General features: G+C 36.8%; 1 protein-coding gene across 1 annotated transcript in view; it reads right to left on the bottom strand.

The window, feature by feature from the left end:
• Positions 1 to 20274, bottom strand: part of ASXL3 (ASXL transcriptional regulator 3) — a 175980-nt gene that overhangs the window by 85118 nt on the left and 70588 nt on the right. The window contains exon 5 of the mRNA XM_055127879.1: positions 7673 to 7794. Within this exon, the coding sequence (XP_054983854.1) occupies positions 7673 to 7794 (122 nt within the window). The remainder of the gene's footprint in view (positions 1 to 7672; positions 7795 to 20274) is intronic.

Below are 20274 nucleotides of genomic sequence, written 5' to 3'. Positions count from 1 at the left end.
TTCCTTTGTAGACAGAAGCTTCTTAATTTTATTCAGTCCCATTTATCTTTGCTTCCATTTGCATTCAATCACTGAAGATACCTTAAGCTTTGTCAATATCATAGGCTTTCTCCTATATAATCTATGGATTAAGGTCTGATACTAAGGTCTTTAATCCATTTTGGTTTGACTTTTGTGCATGGTATCGGAAATGAGTCTGAATTCAATTTTTGGTTTGTTTTTGCATGCAACCAGCCAGTTTTCTCAATATCATCTGTTGGAGAGGCTTTCTCACTCCACTTCATCATATTTTGTGTTCCTCTATGAAAGATCAACTACCCTTATCCCAGGGCTCTGTCTCTAGGTTTTAATTCTATTGCATTGGCCTGAGAGTCTGCCCTTATCCCACTAGCATGCTTTTTTAGATTACCATAGCTCTAAAGTACAGTTTGAAGTTGGAGAGACAGTAGCCTTCCTTTCCATCTTCCTTCTCCTAAGACTGCTTTCACTATTTGAGGTAGGGCTTATTCATTGTATCACTGTCGTTGATTGCTCAAGCGGGCACCAGTAACATCTCCATTGTGAGACTTGCTCTTACTGTTTATGGCATATCAAATACGCCACGGGGAGCTTGCCCGGCTCTGCCATGTGGGTGGGATACTCTCGGTAGCTTGCCAGGCTCTCCAAGAAGGATGGAGGAATCGAACCCAGGTCGGCCATGTGCAAGGCAAACACCCTACCTGCTGTGCTATTATCCCATATAAATTTTAGCAGTATTTGATCTATGTCTTTTAAAATAACATATATATTTTTATAAAACTGCACACAATCTATATAGTGCTTTGGGAAAAATCATTATTTTGACAATATTAGTCCTCCCAATCCATAAACAAGGTTCGCGTTTCCATTTCCTTATGTCCTCTTTTATTTTAGCAGTGCTTTATTTTTTATAAGTTATTCCTCTCTTTCACTTGGCTTAATCATCTTAATGACTAAGAGTGATTAAGAACAGGGTCCTGGGCCACAGGTAGTACAACAGCTAGGGTGCTTGCCTTGCATATGGCAGACCCTGAGTACCACCTGGAGTGATATCTGAGCACAGACCCAAGAGTATAAGCCTTAAGCACTGCTGGTGTTTTTTAAGGAAAGGAAAGAAGGTATAACCAGGTTCTAGGGCAGGAGAGAGTACAGAGGCTTCTGCTTTGCATGAGACAGTTGAGGCACCAGCACAACATGATCCTAGACCCACCATTGAGAGAAATCTCTTAGCACCAAGCAGGGACTAGCCCCTTAGTACCTCCTGGTGTGGCCATAACACCCGCCCCCCCTCCACAAAAAAAAGAAAACCTGGGTTTTAGAGTCAAGGCTTAACTAGGAGAGTCACTCTGGGAAAATTATAGGAGAAAATGTTCCTGTAAAAAAGAGACAAAATGTTGAAAGTAGATGATCGATCAAACATGATGACCACTCAGTGTCTGTGTTGCAAGTCATAATGCCTAAAAGTAGAAAGAGAGTATGGGGAATATTGTTTGCCATGGAGGCAGAGGGAGGGTGGGAAGGGGGGCTATACCCAGGATATTGGTGGTGGGGAATGTGCACTGGTGGAGGGATGGGTGTTTGATCATTGTGTGATTGTAACCCAAACATGAAAGCTTGTAACTATCTCACAGTGATTCAATACATTTAAAAAAAAAAAAAAGAAAAAACAGAGACAAGAGCTTATATTGGTAAGATGTTCTAAGCAGGGAATTTACAGTAATTTTTCATATAGATTTGGGGGCATGTTCCACCAGTCATATGGCCCTTCAGTCAATCCTCTGAGGCTGTGTCTAGCACATCTCTTCACACAGGGTACTCGTCCTCAATTTTAACCTTCTGTGAAACTCAAAGAGAATAAAGACGGAACCTATTGGTTTAAAAATAGAATTGAAAGTTAAATACAGTTTAACTTGCAATCAGTAAAATTTGTATCTCATATGGCCTGAAAAATACAAATTCCTTCAGTAGACTAAGAAAATAGAATAAGAGAACTTACTTGAGAGGGTTATGGAAGGCTAGTTCTGAGAGTAGCCTGCAAGGGTTTTGTTGTTGGAACAGCTTGAGGAGACTGTCTTTTGCTATTCACCAAATTTATTAAAGTTAGTGGTGATGCCACTCTTGAACAAACTACAGCATTTTCATTGTGACACTGATATCAACAGAAATATTGCTGTTTTAATTTAAAATTCATCTTTGGGGGAAATATGTGGTACCTCTTACTACTTAAGCTGTAAGTGTACTTGGGAATGCTAATGGGATTATCTTAATGAAACACATTAACTCCAACAATTTAAAGGAAGAAAGCAGCAATATAAAAACCTAAATAATAAACAGATATTCACAAGCTGGAAGGACAATGTCAGAGTAAAGAGTTTGCCTTACATCAGCTGACTTGCGTTTGATCCCTGTCACCATATATGGTCTCCTGAGAATGGAAAAGATTGGTCTCTGAGCAGAGACAGGAGTAAGCCCTGAGCACAGCCTGGTATAACCAACTTCACACACCAAAAACAAAACAAAGTCAGCATGCAGTGTAAATACAGTCTAGAGTAAAAGAACACACTTTCCAGTAGCCTCCATATATAATGATCTCATGCCCAAATTACAGAGAGTTCATAGGATTTACCAAATGTAACAATACCAATTGCCACTGTATATGAGAGAAATGGATATGCATAAACTTGAAAATAAGCTTGATTTTAAAAGAAAACACGTATAAATAATCCAAGCAAGTCTAGGAAAAGCAAAAATCATCTGATGTATCAATTACAACTCTTGCTTTTGGTACATAAAAACAAAAGAGAGAGAAATCAAAATACACTGAGAATGCTTTTCTCTAGAGAGTATTGCAATAGCCCCTTGTTAAAAGCCCTTTAAATAAACATTTTTGTTTTTAAGCAGAAAGCTTGTCTGACAGCTCTAAAAGTACAAATGGTTCTCATTTTAACCAAAAGGAAAAGAACATAAAATCTAAAATCAGTGGCTTTTGTGCTAACCAGGAATTGCCTTAAACAAGAAATACCTACTTTATTTTAATAAAGAAACAAGACCAGTGAACTTAAGAATGCCCTCAATGTAGTAAGTCCTCCACTGAAAAATCTAAAAATGTCACATGGTGTTCCACTTGAATTGTAATCACTGCACACGCATCAAACAGCTGCTTGCATTGAGCAGGAACTAGTACTCATTGGTAGTACCCTAAATGTCAATGTCCATGTTCAGAAACTGCTATCACAAAACTAATCTTCGCAATTTCACAATATTGGTCAAACATAAAAAGCTAAAGCAGGAATCCAAGAATGTGTCTCATTTGAGATGCAAAAGGAAGCAAAAGGTTTTGCAACTTTCTGAACAAATCCTACCATGCTAAATAAATAATGAAGTCAAATAAGCCAACAGCCCCAAATGGAAAGCTTCTCTTCTCCATCCTGTCACCTCCCATCCGGGTAGATTCTTTATTAAGTTACTCTTCTTTAATCTTTCATTTGCTTTTGCTGTTTAAAAACTTACAAAATTTAATCTTTCCTAATTGTCATTCTTTAAAATTCAAATTTCAACCACTTCCTACTTTTTTAGGCTCATTACAATCGAAATAACAAGGTAGAGAGATCAGAAACTAGGTAATGATCAGCAATCTGCTATTCTCCAGAGGCTTCTGAATACGCGTGTTCTGAATATGCTTATTCAGAAAAAAAAGATACTACTGAAATAGCGATATATTATTCATGCAATTATACACAACATATGATTTCAACTAACTTTTTGAATACAGAAAGGAAAAGAGATCCAAATATTTTGAGCAGTGAAAATATTCTGTATCAATAGCCAAGGCCATTATAGCTTCCATATTGTCCAACCTATAATTAGACTGCAATCAATAATACTACAAAGCAGACAACCCCCTCTCCGTATCTGGGCCAGGGAACATCTAGCACATGGGACATATATAAGGCCCATGAAATCATGAGTGTGGTCCCGGTATGTGACAGTACAGACACGTATGCATCTCATCAGTTGTCCCTGTCCCATCTGCCAGTATCATATGGCTTGTGAATAATGTTATAAATATCCAAATGGCCCTTGGCAGACCCTGCATGTTTAGGTGGGGGTGGGAGTGGAGAAATGGCAGCTTCAGAACTGGGGATTAAAGGGCTAGTGCATTTTGCATGGAAATTAATTTTAAATGAATGTTCTTCACTATGCTTAGCCTTATAAGGCTACTGGGCTTTGAGTTTGGTTTTGGTGTTTTAATAAAGAAACAATTAATGCTTCTGGAGTCACACATAGCAGTGCTCAGAGTTTACTCCTGTCTCTGTGCTCAGGAATAACTGCTGGTGGGGCTTGGGGAAACTTCTGAGGTACTAGAGCTAAAACCCACACACAAGGTCAGCCACATAAAAGGCAAGTACCTTACCAGTTACTATCTCTCCATTGCCCCTGAGCTTCTAAGTTTTGTTTTGTTTATTTCCTTCTAAAAATATATATTGGTCAATGTCTAATCAAACTAGTAAAGTTTAATTTAAAATATACATTTAGAAAATTACAAAAGCTAATATATTTGAATGCTTGCTATTAAGATGTGTTGGTACTGAATATAAATAATTTGTGTTCATAAATGATATTCTTAGTGATGAATTTCTATTACTTCCTTGATCTATACAAATACTCATAAATGAAAATTTCCTAGTAGAGTGTCAAAACTTCTCCTATCCTATTAAAGGCCATATGCTGAAGAAAGTATTAATTAAGAGGCAAAATCTAAAACGAGGATCCTGGGTTCAAAATTCAGCTCTAAGATTTTATCACTGGGTTATCCTGAGAAAATTATCTAATATCTCTGGACCTTTGTTTTCTTACTTGCAGAAGGAAGATGCTATAAAAGATTCGTAGGAAAATGAAATGGTATAGTACATGTAAAGCATGAAACATAAGTTTTAGAATTCGGAAAATGCAAAGGTCAGCTAACAAAATTATTGCTGAAGTTATTTACCTTGCCCTATATTCATAACAATATAATTTGTACATAATATATTATAAACTATTTATAAACGCAATACACCTATCTATACACGAACATATATTGAACACAAAAAAATTCTATGTAGTTACAGCAATCCAAACTATCCAAAAGAAAAGAAAGCTGCAGATTTGCTGATTCTGCTACAATTTAAAATGCCGCATGTTCAGTCAATTTTTGAAATGCTGTCTTAAGAAATTCAGCAATTACAAGGAATCTGAGCAAAATTCTGCAAGAACAGCTTTTCTTCTAAATGTATTTCCAATATGAATTTGGTTATTAATTAAACATTAGCATATTTGTTATAGACAGTGCCACATTCTACTGGTAGCTAATTTGTTACTAGGATATTCTAGAGGAATTTTTAAAATCTGAATAAATAACACTTCTAAGACTTTAAGAAGTTTATCAGACAGATTTCTCAACTGGGCCTAGATTTGTATGTAGGAAGCCAAGTGGTACTTCCCATAAACACATTCGGCACAACAAAACAAAAATCTTGAGAAGAACTAACTCAAATGTGTGCAGTGTTTTAGTAGTTGTAAAAAATGTTCAACTACCATGAAATGTAAAATGAAGAAAGTAAAAAATAATGAGACATGACAAAGCAGAGATTGGAACTCCCATCACTACATTCATATACAGAGATTTCATGGTGTACACATTTTCTACATCAGAAGCCTTCAGAAGTATTCATTTCATTTATATTGCCTAAATGCCACAACTATCTGCATCCAGTTTTGTATCCAACGTTCTATCTTGGTTAGTATTTTATTACCTGCAAACTATTAACCGCCTGAATAAGTCTTTTCCTAGCTTTTATACCATTATCCACCTTTTATTTCATCAATTAAAATGGGGTCTGAACATTGAATTCAATTTTGCTCTTGATATGTAAACAAGTCCACACAAACAACAATATAAATGGCAGCTCCTAATACAATTACTATATTACCACATAATATCCATAAATTAAAAAATGGAAAATTTCAGTAATGAATTCCAAATAGGAAAGTAACATAACTCAGTACTCAGTACCAAAAAAATAAAAAAGGATTTTTCCTTTCATTTTTTTGTTTGAACTAGAAGAGTAAAGATAAGAAACTGGTATGAATATTAAGAAGCTTTACAAGTTGGTAGGGTTTTCAAAACAATGAAAACTATTTTCTCTGTCTTAATTTTAAATTTATCACTAGAATGATACCTATATTCCTAGATTTGGAAGGCGGAAAACAAGGGTTGGGATGGTGGGGTTATTAGCTATCAGAGAAAAATATACACTTTAAAAGGCAAAAGGAAAGAAACTAAAGAAGGGGAAACCACAATTTCAGGATTAAAGATCACAGATTACCTGCACCTATCCCCTATCCATATGATCTCATCTATTTTTTCCCCTTTGTTTTTTTTTTTTTTGTGTGTGTGTGTGTGTATGGGGTCACACTCAGCAGTGCTCAGGGCTTACTTTTGACTGCATTCACGATCACCCCTGGTGGGATCAAGGGACATAGAGGGTGGTGGGGATTGACCCGTAGTCAACTGTCTACAGGGCAAGAGCTCCTCCTGTTGCCCCCTGATAGCTCACCTTTTTCTTCCCTGTACAATTTAGAATTGGTTGATCTGGCAACAAGGAACACATAGACATACATAATAGTCATCTATTTGGGGCTTGGGGTCATACTCAATGGTGCTCTGGGGCTAACACTCAGCGGTGACTCCCAGTGGTGCTTTAGGGAACCATGCATGCCAGAGACTGAAGCTGAAGTTCCTGAGTGCAATGTACTCCAGCCTTCTTAGCCACTTTCCAAGTCCAGATAACACTTATTGAGCAATTATTATGCCAGGAATGCTGCCATCTGCTTCCAATGCATCACCTCACTTAATTTCTACAATAATTATATGTAAGAGGTATTATTATTTCCCATATTCTCTAGAGAGAAAAAAAACCCTAAAATTCACAGAAGCAGCCTGCTTAGAAACACACAATAGCGTGGGAAGGATTTAATTCAAGTGAATAGACTCTTGAGTACAACTTTATAACCACAACCCTTCACTATCACCTCAGGTCAAGGGCACCAGAGGTCAAGACTGTTTATGTAATATGAAGATGATACTGCAAAAATCAACTTCCCCTGAGCACCAGATAACACGGATACATAGTTTATATATTAGAAAGTCACAGCTCTTGTTCTTTTTAGTGCATCTCAGTAATGAGGGAAAAAATAAAAACACCTATTTTTTTTACATCAAGTACCAGATTAACAAGAGATCATGAAATGAAAATGTCTCTTATACATTATTCATAATTAAAAGTATTTCTCAATAGAGAAAATACACTCGTACTTATTAATCCAGTATGTTTGTTATAAATCACACACACACACACACACACACACCCTCAATAAGTTTTTATATTTTAGACAGCATTTTCCCTCTTCCATTTTACCTTAAAGTCCCAAGTCAAATCTGAGCATTTTGCAAAGATTAAAATTACTCTAACATTATGAAAGTGGCTGAATTCAGGCTATTTCTACTGCCTTCTGATTGCTAGTTTCTCACTCATTTTACTTGATCCACAGAACACCCATTACGTTAAGTAGGCAGAACCAAAGGACAAAGAACAAATGCCAGCTGTCTTACCTGTTTAAGAGCCTTTTTGGTGTGTTGCTGAAAGGAAGACACTAATTTACTTTGCACGGCCGTGTTAGTAAGGCTTGAATCTCGAGTGGAAGATGCTTCATCAGTTACCTGCTTTGCACAAACTAGAAAGAGAGAGAGATAATGATATTACTAATTTGAATTCCTTTTTTTATATCCACTGTAATTAACTCACTTGGAGCTTTTCTCCAATCGAAAATGGATACCTAAAATAAAGCAAAATAGCACAGTAAAAGGAAGAGTATCTAGGTTTGAAGAGAAGGGATCATGTAATAATGGTGTGACCAGTTACATTTAACTTCTATACGCCTCTGCTTCTTTACCCACTAATTGAGTATAATTTTTAAGTCATATGGCTATTGTATGAGCATTTTTTTTTTAAAAAAAGCACAGTGTCTGCCTTAGGATTTGAGAAGCAGCATATATTTTCAAATCGGAAAGGGACTGGGTGATACATAGTATTCTGATGAAGCAAAAATTAATGAAATTGCTTCTAATCTATCAACTTGATGCATAAAAATCTTCTATTTCCTATAGAATATGGCAGACTGCCCCCACACTTTTCTACTAGCCGAATCATCAAGCATGGAAAAAAATTGAGAGCAAGGTGTCAATTTCAAACTTCCTTCAAGAAAATCACACCTTCTGCAGATTACAGCTTAACCTACTGTGTTGACCAGAGTTGGAATCTCATGTTGCCTATTCTAGGAACCACATTTTTTAAAAACAAAAACAAACAAACAAAGAAACCAGTGTCTTACTGGCATGGTTAAGCAGAGACCCCATTCTTTCTATCAAACTCATGCAGTAGCTAAACTAGAACTCTTCTTTTGTCTTCCTCAAATTTTCCTCTGGAGAAGCTCACTTTAATACTCTAACACTGAAGAGCTTTGTGCCGGGATGCAAAATGCAGCCCTTTATCATGCTTTCAAGGAAAAAAGCATCTATTTGGAAAATTTAAGCAAGGAAGCACTATGATTATTGGTCAAATGAAGGCAAATGTCAAAGTTAGGAGGCAAGACGAAGTTAGAAGAAAATAACTTCCAAACATATTGCAAAGGCTCAAAATATAACTTTTTGAGGGCATCAAGGCTACACTAATCCAAGGAAATTCTACAATGAATAGCAATTTGGGGGGAATCTAAGCTTTAAAGGAAGGAGCAAAAACTATTCTAGTAGAAAAAACATTGGAGAAAAATGAAGGAGAATGTCTTTTTCTACTTCTTTTTTTAATATTTTGCTGTACCTGTGAAAGAACTCAGGGACTAACTTACACATGGCCTGGCCACGTGACCCTTCAAGCATCCTGCCTGAGGCCTCTGGGAGAATGGGGGAGATCGGGGTGACAATTGAGACAGAAAAAACGCACAAGCAGGTATAGGGTGTTATACACACTTAAGCTACTAGAGATGGTCTCGAGCATATAATTCCTAGAGAAGAAAACACGACTCATAAATGAGAAGGTTAGGAAAATTGAGTCAAGTCAATCTTACAGAAAGTAACTAGTAGGCCAAAGCAAGCATGTATAGAGGATACAATAATTAGCAGCTATTTATACGAGGTACTTTCAATTACATGATTTCACTTTATCCTCTCAACTTTCTTGCAAAACGGAAAGATATCAATTCCCTGTGGGAGAGAGAGAGAGCTAAAGAGATCAGAAAGATTCATATACTTATGAACACTTAGCCACAGTAGAGATGGACTCTAAAGCCATGCTCATTAATTTCCCACTAATTTAGCTTCTAAGTCAACATGTAGTGCAGAAAATTCAGTATCTAAAGAAACCTGACTTATCTGGTGAATTATGTTGAAGGTATAGCAACACAAAAGTCAGTAAGGTCAATGAGAAGAGAATGCTTTGTTCTTTACATAGACAAAAAAAATTGTGTACAAGAGTGATTGTTCCAGGAAATACAATAGTTGAAGCAGCAAAAGAGTTTGCTTGTAGATGTAGTGAGAAAAATCCTTGAATTAAAGACCAAGTGAGGATTTTTTTCCTATTTGGTACTATATGACATTTTTTATTAAGCAGTCTAAATGTTCTAGTCATAGAACACTTTACAACACAGCTTGTGTAAAATGATAGCTCCAAGGCTTTTACCTTGGATTACTAGAAAAATGTGTTAATACTTTGCCAAAGCTTACTTATGAAGAACTATTAGAAATAATCATCGGTTTACATTTTAAAGGCAAGTATATTTTCCTAAAGATTACATCAATGGTCTTTTCAATGCTTTAAAATTCTATGAGGTGTGACAGGGAAAGAGGAAGGTATGGGGCAGGCTGTATGATTCCAAACAGACAGACCTAGATGAGCATAAAGTAAACCCAGCCAAAAGGAAAGTTTCACTAGCAAATATGCTTTATTTACTTCATATTCTGAGACCAGCATTTCCCCCAGACAAATGTAAACTTAAAAACTGACCAGACGGACTTTTAGAAAGCTTATGGAAACCACAGTTTTCTACATATTAGGTACTACTTAACCAAAGACTGGGGCTGTGCGGGTGGGGGGGGGGCTGGAGGGATGCAGGGAACATTGGTGGTAGAAAATAGGCACTGGTGGGGGCTGGAGATAGCACAGCGGGTAGGGCATTTGCCCTGCACACGGCCAACCCGGGTTCGATTCCCAGTATCCCATATGGTCCCCCCAGCACCACCAGGAGTAATTCCTGAGTGCATGAGCCAGGAGTAACTCCTGTGAATCACAGGGTGTGACCCGAAAAGCAAAAAAAAAAAAAAAAAAAAAAGAAAGAAAATAGGCACTGGTGGAGGGATGGGTACTCGATCATTGTATGACTGAAAACACAAGCACCACGAAAGTTTGTGAGTCTGTAACAGTACCCCCACAGCGATTCACTAATAAAATTTTTTAAGTATATTAAAAAAACCAATTTGCTTATAAAATGTTCTTATTCACATCTCCCATTGGCTAAATTACTATGCAACTGGATCAAAACCCCACAAATACACAATGTATACATGTGAAATTTTTATGTCCCTTGTAATATCTGGTAAAATAAGTACTAGACAATTAGCTACTGAAAGGATTAGGCATCTAACTTAACAACTGCCTCTTTCTCCCTAACCTAGAAAACCCAGTATTATATATATAAATTTCTGTTTGCTATATAGTTTGGTCTAATCATATATGCTGCAGAGTTTGGTCTAAAAATCACTATCGCATTGTGTCAACAGTGACTCATATATTTAGACTTGTGTGTTTAGAGCTCTAAATTTATGAGTCACTATTTAAAACAACAAACTCTATTTAGATCCCAATATTTTAGGTGTGAGACAATAAAACTCAACTAGTATCAGAGAGTACAAAGACACTCATCAAGACTATTCATTTCTCTTTAACCCAAATCTATTCTGCTTTAGCTTATACTCCATCCCAAAGGATGGCATGTACAGAAACCTTAGTTGTAACCCTTTCTGCCTTCTAAAATATGGTACTATTCATTGTTTCAAACCATCTTTGCCTGATCATTTATTTCCAATAAAATAATTCTATAATTTTAAAGTAAACAGGAAAGAAAAAGTCTGGAAGTGCCTAATCATTTATTTCCAATAAAATATTTCTATAATTTTAAAGTAAATAGGAAAGAAAAAAATCTGGAAGTCAGTGATCCACTGGCTTAAAAAAAAACATATCTGGGAGACAGGGAGAGTGAAGCAATAGCAGGAAGGGTGCTCGCCTTGCATACGGCAGACCCGGGTTGGATCCCAGGCTGGAGTGTACAACTAGGAGCAATCGCTTAGCATCAGCAGATAGCATTTCCCCAGAAATGAAAACAGAAAACAGGGTGGGACTCACATGTAGTAATCTATAGGCTGCAAATTATATGTGTGAGTTTGTGCTTAGACATGCAATAACAAATACAAACCATTAAACGTTGACAGGAAACTTATCAATTCTTCTACAACATATATACCAAGTAGCTGGACTATGTACACTCATGTGGATTCTGAGACATCCATGATTTCCCCTTTACTTATTCTTGTAATTTTATCCATAGTAGATGTGACAAGTAAATAATAAATAAATATATAAATCAGTCCCCTGCTCCTTGCCCCCCCCAAAGAAGATGTCTTTATAGTTATCCAAAAAAAAAAAAAACAGTAAGAGGAAGTTGGGCTCAGAGCAACAGTACAGGGGTTAGAGTTCATAAATTGATGATACCCTGAAATACTGGATTTTTTATCTGTCCAAATGGCACCTTGGGGACTTAAATACAAATATGGGGACAGAAAAGTTGACATATAAATGTTTATTAAACTAAATTTTAGAATGCAATTTGTAATCAACTTATCAAAACACTTTAGACTGAGCTTTCAATTTTTGATTTTAATAATAACTTTTAAAAGAGAAGGTCAGCAAATCACAATTTTAATTTAAAAAACTCCATAAAAGGTGAACTTTTTAAAAACTGAATACAGAAGCCTCAACACATCTTTTTAAAAACTATCTTAAAGTCAGTTGGAGAATATATGAAAATCAAGCCAAAAAATATCCTAGCGAGTTAATAGGAAGTCACATGATCTGCCACTTACTGTAGATAAATTTCCTTCTATTATCTTTATTCACTGTCTAATTTCAACAGGAAAGTCAATGTTATGTGGCTTTTTATAGTGATATAAAAATAAACATAACTTAAGTATCCAAATTAAAAATCACAATGCTGGGCCAGAGAGATAGCTCGAAGCGCTGGCGGACACGCTTTGCATGCTGGAAGTGTGGGTTCAATCCCGGGCTCCACAGAGCTCCCTGCTGATGGCTGGGAGCAACCACAGGGCACTGAGTTGAAAGAAACACCCAGCGCTGTCCTTCTACCCGGACACACACAATGGTACAAGCCAAGTCGCAACATTCACTGGAAATGGCAAAAGTTGTGAGGGAAGAAACTACAGCACAGACCAGATATGGGAATTATAGATACATAGAAATAAGGATCATTCCTACTATGAACTGCTCTATGTCCCTTCAACCATATGAGTATTAAAGAGGGTATCTGGAGTAACTGCTGTTTAATGATCAAATCAACTCATAGGAGAGAGCACACTTAGAATAATTTTATTTTTATGAGTTTTCCAACTATTCCATTTCCGTTGTCTGCAAAATCAAACTCAATGCTCTCAAAACAAATTGTTGCCTGTAGAAATGATAGTGATATATTCTATAGGTTTAACACTGTTTCTATAAGTTAAAAAAGTTTAAATAATAGAAAACACAACATTAGGAAAAACACCTTGGCACCCTTCTGAACTCAATCACATTTAAATAGAAGACTTGGTCATTATTTGTTTAGTTCACAATAATTCATTCCATTTCAAATGTTTATTGAGTAACTTCATGGCAAATACTAAGTGAAGTGAAGAGGAGGGAAACAGTGAATAATACTTAAATGCTGACTTTGGGACCATATGGTTTTCTTTTAAAAAAACACACACAAAGAAGAGTAGCACAGAACTATTAAATCTTCCTGAGAAAGATCAGGACTATGAAAATGTAGCAGTGATAAATAAAATTATTTTCAAAATTCAAAAGTAGGTAACTCAAACATATATCCTAATGGCAAGTACTTTTGTATATTTGCACCATCATAATGACTGTCAGGACTGTAATGTATTTTGTGTACGATGCCCACAGTGATTAGATATGCTGCAACAAAATACATGTCAAAAACTGTCTTTAAAAAAACAACTTTAAGAATACCAAGGAAACCCATTTGGCCTCAACTAAATCTTTCCTGGATTCTATTTCAGAATCAGAGGAAATATATTTCTTTAATCCTTTCTGGATACAAACGAAGGAGAACTTTCCTCTCTCAAAACTTTTCTAGTTCCAGAAGTATGTCTATTTGGATTTAAACAAGTTTCATTGTTGTATTAAAAGAAAATATTCAAAGGGTATAAAGTGCCAAAACCAGCAGTTAAGTAGAGCAATAATAGCAATAAAATAATAGGAAATAACAGTTCACCCTTAATAAACATTTAAAAGAGAAAGCAACAAAACACATTAAGTACTGATACTAAATAATATTTAAAATGTCCTCTGTGAATACAATGTGCCTAAAATAACTTAGTGTAGTTATTTTTTTGCAGCAATATAGATCAAACCCAGAGCCTCTGCTTCAAACACTTTACCCAATAACTAAAGTATTTTTTATAATCTATTTTATTTATGTAAATAAGCCCTCTTCTTAATTAGAAGATATCTACATAACAAAAATCAAGATAAACCAAAAGGAATGGAGAATCAAATGATAATAATGTCAGCAAAATGTTTATACGTGAATAAAATGTTCCTACAAGATGTAATCCTGGACACTTGGACACCTTACTGATTTTGCAGTTATAGCTTTTTTTTTTTTTGTCACCCACTTAGAAGTATTCAGAGCTTACTCCTGGTTTTGCACTCAAGAATTAACTCCTGGCAGCACTCTGGGGGCCATATGGGATGCTGGGGATTGAACTCAGTTTGGCTGTGTGCAATAAACACCCTATCGGCTGTACTATCAACCTAGCCTCTATGATACGTAGCCCACATGATGATTTTGAAGGCTTATCTTATATGCTACGCATTATGCTTATCTGATATCAGAGAGCCATATATAATTGCCACTTCACTGAAATATTAACAAAAGGATCTGAAGCACCTTTGTTTGTGCTAGTCAGAATACTGAAGCCAAAAGTGACCAGAAAGAACATGCATCCTGATCCATCACAATCACGATCACGATAGCCCATTAATCACCAATTTCTCGGGCGGGCCCAGTAACATCTCATTTCGTCCTTTCCCTGAGATCTTAGGAGTCCATCTGGATTTGACCCTCCCAAGGATGTTGCACTGGGGGCTCTTCAGGGTCACAGGAATGAGATCCAGCTTGTTACTGGATTTTGCATATGAATACACCATGAGAAGCTTGCAAGGCTGTCCCATGTGGGCAGGAAACTCTCAGAAGATTGCCAGTCTCTCCCAGAGGGAGAAATAGGCTAAAGATATCTTCTGAGAGCTTGCTTTTAAGTCTCTCTCTGGATGTTGGCCGTTGATGGGATTACACACACCTGAGTTCCTCTGCCGGTACCTTCATGCATGAGGCCTGTCTGAATGTGTGGAGAGGGGCCTCCTGATCCATAGCTATAGGACTTCCTTCTGCAAGACCTCAACACCAAGGAAATCCAGTAATACTGATATCTCAGAGTATTTACAAGTATGGATATTCATAAATATGGGTATACGTTTATACTCAGTTTATACTCCTATAAACTGAGATGAGAAAAGAGAAACTCAACTGGACATAAAATTTTGTGGAAATCATATCCTATAGACCTTTAACCATTTGACTCTCTCAAAGAATCACCACAGATTCCTCCTTCAGAACCAAAGAATAACATAGTAGTGTGTGTGTGTATGTATGTGTGTTGGAGGGGGAAAGACACAACGTTAGAAGCTATTTCTTTTATTCTGACACTGTACCTGTGATCTTCCACAATGTATAACATCCCTGAAATATCTATAGAGAAATAAAGTAATTGATGCAGAAAATGAGAAACAGAAAGCAGGCAAGAATAATATCATTAAATGGTTAGCAGAGGTCAAGGCTAAGTGCTTCACTCATGGGCATCACTACTATTTCATACTTGAACAGAGAAAAGATCAACCATGTACAATAAGTAGAGTTAGGTATGAGATTTAGGGGGACAAACGGAGAAATGGTTATGTGCTTCACTTTGGAGAGAAAGGAAAATAAATTATCCAGTATCTATGAAAAATGCACTTTATTTTTTAAAGGTCAGGAGTACATTGTTCCTATATATGAATCACAAACTATATAAATAAAACTGAAATTTGTCTGGTTAAGATGAGTAACTGGGGAAATGCTTTCATTTTGCTTTTATTTCAGAGGGAGTTTGTTTTTATAATGAGATCACACTCTCTTTCAAAACTTTATCTATTATGACCACTTCTCGAACAGCACAAGTAAAATGGGGCGGGAGAGGGGGGGGGAAAGTACATTTAAATGGATCACTTTATCTGGGCTTACAAAGAAAACCTTCTTTTACTCTATGACTCTGGTCTGTTTAAACAGACCAGAATCCATTTGCACAAGAACAAGAGTTCACAGTTCAAGGGGAAATCTGTAAGAAAAGCAGGTCCCTAATGGGGAAAAGAAATGGGAAACAGTATCATCTTTAAGTAATGTTTGAAAGAGTGGGGATAAGTCCTTGGGAGATGAAGGGGGTGGTACTTGGAGGACACCCAGCTGTTCTGCATCATCAGGGAGGAGGGGGAGAGAAATTATTTTAATTAAAAACACAAAGGATTTCAGCAAGGACGAAAAGCTAAGTATAAAGGTTATCAAAAATACAGAAAAATACGAAAGATATTATGAGATCCCTTTCTTTCTGGATAGATGCTAATAATGTCAACTCGAATTGCCTGATCTAAGCAAAATACTGGGCCAAGAGGATCCAGAGTTGAGCGACTTTTGAAGTCCCTCATACATCTTGTAAAATGTAAAAGCTGTGGGCTGGGATAAAAAACGGGAGACTGAAAAAGAGTGGGCAGAGGAAGTTTCATATCCTGCCAATGGTCATTTCTTACTGTGAAGAGTATTCTCTTTCCTCTGGGTTTTCTTCTATGCGTAACTGTAAAAACATCATTTTCACAGCCATGCATTTCTCTGGGCCACCAATGGAGAGCAGGTGTCTCTAGGAGCTAGCAAAGCTGAACAAAAAATGCAAATGTGAGATGAAAGAAGAATCCTGCTTTCCTAAGAAAATCAGGAGAGCAGCAGTGACTGAAAGAATTCCATTCCCTCACGTAAAAGACTCTTCTTCATGGCTGTCAGGTAGAAACTGATTGTGAACACAAAGATGAAGACACAGCTACCATCCCACATAAATTCAATCCAGAGCAGTGACAGACAAGTTAACTGAAATGCCTCTTGCAAAATAAGACCAATAACACCAACGGGAAAGAGACACCAAACAGGTTGGCAACGTCTTAAAACATTATTCTAAATGCTCCCTTCACAGCTCCAGCGTCCTCATTTTCCATGCTCCCACCCTTGTATAAAATTACCATGGACAAACTGTCAGCAGGACGGCTCCCTGAGGGGGTCTGAGCCTTCATTAGTCCACTTCTCACTTCCCCCATGAAGCTCCTCATCTGTATGTAATTGATGTCTCAGCAGAGATCCTAGCCACACACTTCAGGCCAGAGTAAAGCACTTTTCACTTTTTAAAAGGGCCCCTCAAACTCTGCCCTCTGAGCCAATAAAAACAAAGAGTGAGCTGAATAATGTTTCATTAAGTTAACATAACCCTGCCAAAAATCATACAATCAGAAACCCACTTACAAAACTGCCCATAAAGCATAATGAAAAAGCACTACATAAAATTCTTCAAATGTTGGGATCATTATTTACCCTGAGATCTAAGGACTAATAGGGTATCTGTCCTCTATAATTTTTCCCCTAAATAGAGACTTTTAAAATACTAATTCCTTGCTGAACTGCTTCTTTCTCCCTGAAAGCCATCTGGATTAATAACAAGAACCTTTTTTGATCTCTGTGGATGAAAACTGTATATCCTCCAGTTCCTTCATTAAAAAAAAAATGGATGATTGCTGTTAATTTTAAACATAAAAATAGATTAGTGACACAATAGGAGAAACTCATTTTTTTCCTGTTAATGACAAGTTATAAATAGACTGTGAAGAGGGTAAAGACTACTGACACTATTATTTTCTATAAAATATGTATGGGTTCTGCAGCTAGCACAACACTGTAAGTCAAGTTAATATGTGTGAGCAAACTCATGATATACCAATGTATTATGTTCAGAAAACAACTCAGACACAAACATACCCATATATCTCTGACTAAAATAGCTCATAAAATTCAAAATAATTTCTTCGGGTGACATAGATCTACACTTATATTGGCATAAATGGTCATGGGTTGTCAACATAGATATATCAAGTGATTCACCTAAATCATATCTGTGTGTCTAGAGCAAAACTTTAGCATTTGAAGTATTTACATTCTTCAGTCTATAATGTCGAATTATAATTAACTTAAGAAGCCATTTAGGAACCCAAGAAAAAAAGGATAACTATAGTTCTGCAATCAGCAAGATAATACTTTCCCCACATTGTAAAAAATTTGCAATTAGTAACGCAATACTTTTCCAACCTTGTAAAATTTTTCAACAAAACTTTTAATATATTAGCAAAATATTTCCGATTTAAAAATAACGTGTTGTGCTGGTCAACTAATTGAAATACAGGAGACTAAGGCATTATTTTTATTGGTATTGTAAGGCGTTATTTTTATTGGTATCAACAACCTATACCTATGGACTCAAGTGTCAGAATCAAACTGCTAAAATGTCTTTTTTTACTATCATCTTTTGAAAAGTGAGCATTTCTCCGATATTTCTCTGCTTACTTGTTTAACAGTGCAACAAACGTCAATAATTTCTGTTAATCTGAAACACTCTGTGGTAGCGGAAGCTTATTTTTTATTACCTCACTGATATGTTACCAATTGATAGTATTAACCACTTCACTATTTTATCCTAAAGGAGAAGTAGGAAAGGAGGTGGGGGGAAAAATTTTTTTTTAAAGTAGATGGTGGGTCACATTTGTCCTGTCCTCTTCTCTCACTTGCTGTTAGTTCCTCCCACATGCAAAAATCTCTATCTTTTTTTCTCTGATCATATTTTCAAAATATACCATTTTAATGTCTGGCTCAAATGTCTATTAAAAACAGACCACTAAAACCGGCTTAGTTTTAGGAAATTTATCAACTTGTTAAAAAAAAAAGCATGGGATTTCCCACTCTTTTATTTAGATAAGTCAGGAATTCCCCTTTTTCAAGTTTGTAATCAGAATAGATTTGGACAAATGATGGAAAGGCAAGTTCAAAGAGGACTACTGGCCGACAGTATTACTGGTGGCTCCAGGCAGAGTTGCACAATGGTCAGAGCTGAGTGAATGGGTTGTAGGTGTGTTATTGTCACACACAACTACAATGCACCTACGAAAGTAGCAGAATTCAGGGGCGGGAGTAGGAGTAGTACAGCGGGTAGGCACTTCCCTTGAATATGGTCGAGCTGGGGGTGAATGCCCAGGACCCCGTATGGAACCCTGACCCCACCAGGACTGATCCCTGAGTGCTGAGCCAGGAGTAAGCCCAAACTCCCCACCCACCAAAAACTTAGAATTCATTAACCAGGAAATATTGATTGTTCTTGGGTTTTAATACTTGGATAAAATATTCAACCTCTTCTAAATTACCTTTCTCAGAGGTAAAAAATAATAATATAAATAAGACACTGTACAAAGTCTAAGATGTTGCCTATATTGTAGTAAATGTTGTAAGGTTTAAAGAATGCGCATGTAAATGATTTACAAATGCCGGAAATTGTTAAGCACTCAACACGTTTTCAATATGTTGATTTGAAAATGGTTCCTAAGACTAGTTTAATAGGCTATACACATATACACAAAAAGCATATGGTATTTGCATGGGCAGGAAATGTAATTGTCCTATAAGAAGCAATTATGGTTTGCAAAAAGATGCCTAAGTGGCCAAATGAAGGAATATACAAGGAAATAAGCTATCTACTATTTTCTCGGTAATCCCCAAAGCAATTTCTATAATAAACTTCAAAAGGGAGGCCAGGAAATCTGGTTTTGGTCATAGGAGCTGAAGATGTGTTGTATATGTATTATTTTGTGAATGATTCACATTCCAAATTAGGGGACTTATTTATCTTTGCCTTATTGACTAAATATTCTCATTCTCCCTCCTACCCCTTCCTAGCCACTAGAGCCTTCCCACAAGTTTTGTTTGGAATTCAGTTAGTCATTAGTAAACTTACCATCTTTCTTACTGGAGATCCAGAGAAGTACTCAGGGGACTCAGAGTTTCCTCCGGCAATACTCAGCCAACCAGGTTGGTGGTTTAAAGCTAGAACCTCAGAATATACATGGGACCCGGGTGGCCAGAAACCACCAAAGCTACACCAGTGATACTCCAGAGCTATGCTAGAGGAATCCAGGACTCCACCCAGAGGTACTTGGGAGGGCACGTGGTGCTGAAGATCAGGCCCGGTTGGGGACTTGTCTGGCACAGAAACCACTGTACTATTTCCCAGGCCATCCATCCATCATCATCATCATATTATTATTTTTGCTGTTGTTGTTGCTGATACACACTCAGCTGTGCTACAGCTGTTACTCCTGACTCGATACTCTGCAGTCATTCCTGGCAGATCTCCTCAGACAATCTGAAGTGCTGAGGTCAGGTCAACCACATGCAAACAGGTGCCCTATATGCTACACCATTTCTCCAGCTCTTTCCATCCAGCATTTTTAAGTCTGTGATTTCATGAGATAATACTGTCAACCATTCCTTGCTGTATCTATTATCCACCAACTCCTGTGACAGTCTTCTATGATTGTAAAGATTTTAGTTCCTAAATCTGTTTCAATAGCCATCAGATGATTCTCAAATGTTTTATACCAAGGTCAACAGCAGCCTTTACGACCTTTGTGCAAATAC

The sequence above is a fragment of the Sorex araneus genome, chromosome 2 (assembly GCF_027595985.1).
Source record: "Sorex araneus isolate mSorAra2 chromosome 2, mSorAra2.pri, whole genome shotgun sequence".
NCBI classification, from domain to species: domain Eukaryota; kingdom Metazoa; phylum Chordata; class Mammalia; order Eulipotyphla; family Soricidae; genus Sorex; species Sorex araneus.
This window is presented reverse-complemented; position numbering and strand designations above follow the sequence as displayed.